The 6,109-nt window shown below is 42.5% G+C and overlaps 1 protein-coding gene across 1 annotated transcript in view; it reads left to right on the top strand.

Moving 5' to 3' along the window:
• The first annotated feature begins 907 nt into the window (after positions 1–907).
• The window catches only part of FAM162A (family with sequence similarity 162, member A), a 25,628-nt gene continuing 20,426 nt past the window's right edge, over positions 908–6,109 (top strand). Inside the window, exon 1 of the mRNA XM_011971572.1 lies at positions 908–1,066. Within this exon, the coding sequence (XP_011826962.1) occupies positions 1,033–1,066 (34 nt within the window). The 5' untranslated portion in view covers positions 908–1,032. The remainder of the gene's footprint in view (positions 1,067–6,109) is intronic.

The raw sequence follows: 6,109 nt of genomic DNA, 5'->3' as shown, positions 1-6,109 counted from the left end.
GGACAAAAACGAGGACCCCGCTGCAGGCCAATCACCGCGGAGCAAAGGTGACCGCGGAGCCGCCTGACAAAAAATATAGCAAGAGGGGAATTCTTAGGGAGGCTGAGTGCAAGACTTGACTTCTACGTGGTCCGCATCCACCTCGAAACCTGTCACCCTGCTGTCCTAACCCCTTTAACATGCCCTCCTGGAACTGGGCCAGATGCATGGATCAAAGATTGTCAGAACTTGAAGGGACTGTTTACTCCAATCCCATCTTCACAAAAGGGAAACAATTTCCTTGTCGTTCCCCTACCAGGTCGTTGAAGGAAATCTAGGCAAGTGAGGCCTAATACCTCTCACTCCAGTGCCTATCTTCCTCCCTCGACCCTGGAGCAGAGGGGTCTTTGTTAAGAATTTGGGACCACTAAGAAACGTCAAAGAAAAAACGGCATTTCTGGCAGAGTGGGTGGGTATGAGTAAGGTGTTTAGGATGGAGATGATCAAATGTTTTTAGAAAATAGGTAAATAGAAAACAAATTGAAAACATATACGTTAATTTCTCAGATTTGCCTGAGGGATGCTCCAAAGCCAAAAGGTCACTGAGCACTGAGTCTAATTACGTGTTTTCTGATAAAAGCGTATGTTCATTGAAAACACTGGAAGAGCGGCATACTGGAATACTGGTTTATCTGGTGTATTTCGGGCGTTTACAGCTCACGAAAGTTGCACTTTTCCCTTCTATTTCACACAGGTCCTTCCATGGATGCATATCCGCTAGGGCAAGAACCCACGGCGCCACACTGCACAAGACCATTTCCAAAACTGGCTCGGAACGCGGCGCCAGGGGCACTAGGCTGGCGCCGCCGGTCTCCAGCGCGTCGCGCACGTCCTGCACGCCCCGCACTGGCGCATGCCGGTCCACAGCGTCGCGCACGCCCCACCCCCGGCGCCGCCTGCGTCCTTCCCTCTCCAGCACTGGGTGACATTGAGCTCACTAGCGCCGCCGTCCCCGGCGAAGTTCTGCGCTGGTCGGTGGAGTAGTAGGTGGCCATGGGGACCCTCCGCGGTCTGCTCCTGGCAGCGGGTGAGACGCCGGTCGGGCTATGGGAGGTAGGGCAGCTGGCCCGGCCGCTGCGGGTGGGGGAATCCTGAAGCCTTCCTAGGCCCCAGAGTGGCTCCATTCCATGACGCACTTTCTCGGTTGCTCGGAATCCTGCCTCCTTAGTGTCAGTGTGGGAGAGAACTAGGTGAGCAGCCACTGATAGACATTGGAGACTGCCCGTGAGTTACCCTCATCTCCATCCACTCAGCTCCCACCAATTTAACTGCCGACGTGCCTACCCTTCTCCCCACCCTAGTCCTCAGACTCCCCTGAGCTCAGTCTGTAAAACACCTACTATCCCTAGACTTCCCTTTTACCCATTCATGCAGCTTTCCACCCTAACCACCCCTATCTGTTGCTCTACTTGAGTCTTCCCTCTTCCCTGCCCCTTCCTCTCTGGAGTTTATCCCAGAAAACCTCCAGTCTGAAGTTTCCCCACTCATTAAATGTCTGATTAGGCCAAGGATTTAGGTCTTACAGATTAATAATAATTATTTTCTTAAAATGGAGGATACATTACTTTTAAACACTTATACAATTAATTGATTCGAATTTCTTGGAGGAAAGTGTGTAATTGAAGGATCTGCAGTTTGTTTTGGTGGTAGACATTTGTGTGATGACTGTTTTGGACTTAGGTAATGAAAACTCTTGGGAGGACCAGCAGAGCCTTGGCATAGTAGGGGTTGAGAAATCAGAGGGCTTGCATTTTGCCTCTTTTCTAGGTACCAGAGCTCTTTTGTTCAATGGCGCTACATTATTAAAAAGTTGTTAATTCAATTTTTAAAGGAAAAATAGCCCCAAACTTGGCTATTCAAATAATATAAATGTATATTGTAAATGTAAATGAAATAATGCAAAAAAAAAAAAAAGTGAATGTTGCATAGTTTCACAAGTTTGGTATATAACCCTCCCCACCCCAAGGTTATCCTTTACACAGCTTATCTGATGTTCCAGTGGAGAATGGACTGGAAAACATGTCTCAAACTAAGGAGTATTATTATATTTGCTTCCTTTAAAAGCAAACACTTTCTCCACTAAAATCCTCAGTACTGTGATTGATTTCATTGATTTTGTCAGTTTTGTTGAACTAATTCACCTAAAATATCTTCTGTACATCATATTAACCATTATAAAGCTTTTCAACAAGGCAAGTGAAAGGATCGTTGCTCTGTAAAAAAGTTAAAATGGACTACAGGAAAAGAACTTTGACATCTTGGAACTAATACTGAGTGTATTGTAAGTAGTTCACCTTCTTGCTTTGATAGTATATTTATGCATCTTGAAAATTCCAAAGCCTCTCTGCAAACTTCTGATATGTGAAAACTTCACTATTGCCCACTTAACCAAAGCAGAATTCCTTGAGTGATTTAAGAACAATTTATTTTACTTCAGATATAAAATGTTTAATAGCACACTAAGGATGTTATATGAGCAGCTCTCTCCATATGATCTTCCACGAATATCTGATGCTTTGTGAGCAACTCCAGAACAACCTACTGCCTTTCACCCACTTCCTAGCTAAACACTTTCATATACATTATTTTGTTGGATGGATTTCTCATAGCAGCCCTCTCAGGTGAGTCTTACTCCTCCCACACTTTATAAGTGAAGAAACATAAGTTAGAGATGACTTGTCCAGGATCACTTTGCCAGCAAATGTTAGAGCCAGGATAGGAGTCGGTACCCTCTAATTCTGGAATTTTTGTGCTTTTTGCTGTTGTTCAAACTGTTCATTCAGGGGCTGTGCGTGTATGAATTTGTCATGACTAATTGGGTCTCAATCTGAAATGAAAGAGTCATGAAATGCAGATTTAGTTCTGAAATGCAAGTACATCTTCATGTGCAAATGGCTTTTCAAGAAAGAAGACTGATTTAATAAGCAGCCTTAGCCAAAGGAATGATAGATCAAATAGAAATGTAGGCCCAGTGTGGTGGCTCACACCTGCCATCCCAGCACTTTGGGAGGCTGATACCGGAGGATTGCTTGAGACCAGGAGTTTGAGACCAACCTGGCTAACTTAGCAAGAGCCTGTCTCTCCGAAAAGCTTTCACAAATTAGCTGGGCATGGTGGCTCAAACCCGTGGTCTCAGCTACTCAGGAAGCTGAGGCAAGAAGATCACTTGAGCCCAGAAGTTTGAGGCTGCATTGGGCTATAATACAGTCATGCTACCACACTCCAGTCTGGGCAACAGAGTGAGACCCTGTCTCTGGGGAAAAAAAAAAAAAAAAAAGCATAATCTAGGCGTCCCTTATTTATCCAGAATATTTGGAATAAGATTCTCTACATAAGTGAAATTTCAGATGATCAAAACTTAACCTTATAAATGACGGACCTTTACTTTTGTTTCTGTTGGCAATCTTTGGTATACTCCCTTAGCAAACAATATAGCAAACATAATATAGGCTTTTATGAGCTCGAATTTGTTATTTTGTAGATGTAGTTGTAGATACAGATCAGGGTTGTTAAGTTGTGGTACTGGACACTTCCATGTTTGAGAGGTCCTGTGAACTTCTCAAATTTTTATGATTGTGTACCATTTTTGAGAGAGAGGGTCCATAACTTGTATCTGCTACTCAGAGCAGTTCATGCTCTTTAAGTTAAAAAGCACTGATACAGATGATTAGGAACTAAATGGCCATTTACCCACACTATGCTGGGTTTCATGAGGGTAAACACTAGATCTGTTTTGTTTTTACTCAATCCTTACCACTTATTGGTGTTCAGCTCATAGTAGACAGGCAATGCATATTTTTTGGACGAAGGACGCTAGGACATATCTTGGAACATGCTGCAAATATAAGGTGAGTTTTCACACCTCTTTTCTCCTGAAAGAATAAAATAGATATAACTTTTAGGATATTGTATCTTTCTACAGAATGATTATTAGTTCAAAGGAATAGAATGACCTTACAAGAATGTTTCTTCTTGAAAGAAAGTTTTGCTGCCCTAAACTCTGTTGACTGGTCAGATTTGAAAATGAATTTATTATCGTCATTATTGTTACCAATGTAATGGACTATGGGCTGCCTTCCTTTTAGTATAACTGACATTTCAGAGCATTAGAGTAGAGAGATATCTTAGAATTCAGGTAATCTAGTCCTCTAATTTTTACAGATGAGGAAACTTAAGGGCCAAGAAGGGAATCGGCTTGCTAAGGATCACACAGGTACAGACCTGGGACATAGCCAATATCCCCTGGCTCCCATTCTGATTTTATTTCTATCACATTCTGCTACCTTATTGTTCTGTTTGTTCTTGCTAACCAACCTTAAATGAGAACATACCCATTTTAACTACCCCCACCTTTGGCTTTGCTCATTGCTCCTCTCCAGGTCTTACCAAGTATTTATTGAGTACACAATGAATGCCCTGTATGTATATTGTGAAGGCTCTAAAATGAATGGACTGCACCACTCCTATGGCTGATTTATTGTAGTGAACAAACAAACATATAATACACCAGAAAAACCTATACAAAACAGTATATATATAAAGCTTTAGATTACAGACCAGATTATAAGTGCTGCTGTGGTGTCCTGGAGCCACTGACTTTGTGCAAGTCTCTTCCCAATTTCATATTCGGTGATGTTACATTAGTAGCTTAAGATCTGCTATGGTAAGGGTTATTGGCAAACACTACAAATCAGGACTTGTCTCCACTGGCCCCCTCCAGTATACCATCGGCTTCAAGAATTCTGAGATTCTTGAAGGCTCCATTGAAACAAAGGGGTTTGAGAGTGATGTGAGCACATGTAGGGGCGGTAATGAGTCTGAAAAAGGCTACGAGAGGAAAGATTACCTTGGATTTTGATCAGGAGGTAATAGGAGATAAAGTGTGGTGTTTGGAGAAGTTTGAACCAAATGAATTTGAACCAAAAAAACCTTTTAGCAGGAGAAGTAATACAAGAAACATTTCTGGAAAATTAACACAGTAACTACATACCAGTTAAACTGCTGCTACCTATGAAGATGTTACAGTAACTGATGTGTGAGGTGATGATGGAAATAACAAAGGAATATATTCAGGAAGTGTCTTGAAGAAAGGATGAGTTTGGAGATACTGAGTAAGGAAGGACTTAAAGACAAGTTTTTTAATGTTGAGGACTACGGAAGTATTGCCTCATTGTCAGAAATAAGAAAGTTGGAAAAATAATCAGAAATGCCATCAAAGATTTGTGTTAGTTTGGCAGAGAAGATAGCACATTATTGAGTAGGTTTAGGTGGCATTGAGTTATAGGTGGTGAGAGGTTGAAGACCTGAGGGCAAAGGAAGAGTAAAGTTATGGAGATAAAGATATGGGAGCAATTAGTCTGGAGTGGATTTTTAAAACAGAATGGATGAGTCCTTTTAGCACAGAATAGAAACAAGGACTAAGCCTTGGAGGTGTGACATAGGAACTGGGAAAGAAGACTTTAAAGAAGATAGGTCATAGAGGTTGGAGATGAAGTGAGAGAATATGGTGGTACAATGTAAGAAGGCATTGAATCCTTGTAGAAGGATGAGATCAGTAGAGTCATATGGCCACAAAAATGGCAAGAATAGAGTCAGAAGGGCTAATGATGAGAATCTAAAAAAATGTATTGGTATGACTAGAAAGAGGTTACTAATGTTGGTAGAGTAATTTTATTAAAATGATTGGAGAAGGACACATTGTAGCAAAATAAAGTGTGGGTGGTGAAGTGAAGTAGTGGATACATGCCATTTATTCAATCATTTGAGCTATGAAAAAGAGAAATTAGAATTTTATTAATAGGACCTGGCCGGGTGCGGTGGCTCAAGCCTGTAATCCCAGCACTTTGGGTGGCCGAGACGGGCGGATCATGAGGTCAGGAGATGGAGACCATCCTGGCTAACACGGTGAAACCCCGTCTCTACTAAAAAAAATACAAAAAACTAGCCGGGCGAGGTGGCGGGCGCCTGTATTCCCAGCTGCTCGGGAGGCTGAGGCAGGAGAATGGCGTGAACCCAGGAGGCGGAGCTTGCAGTGAGCCGAGATCGCGCCACTGCACTCCAGCCTGGGCGA

Source organism: Mandrillus leucophaeus, unplaced genomic scaffold, assembly GCF_000951045.1.
Source record: "Mandrillus leucophaeus isolate KB7577 unplaced genomic scaffold, Mleu.le_1.0 Scaffold123, whole genome shotgun sequence".
Classification (NCBI taxonomy): domain Eukaryota; kingdom Metazoa; phylum Chordata; class Mammalia; order Primates; family Cercopithecidae; genus Mandrillus; species Mandrillus leucophaeus.
Note: the sequence above shows the minus strand (reverse complement) of the source record. Positions and strands in the feature narration are given on the sequence as shown.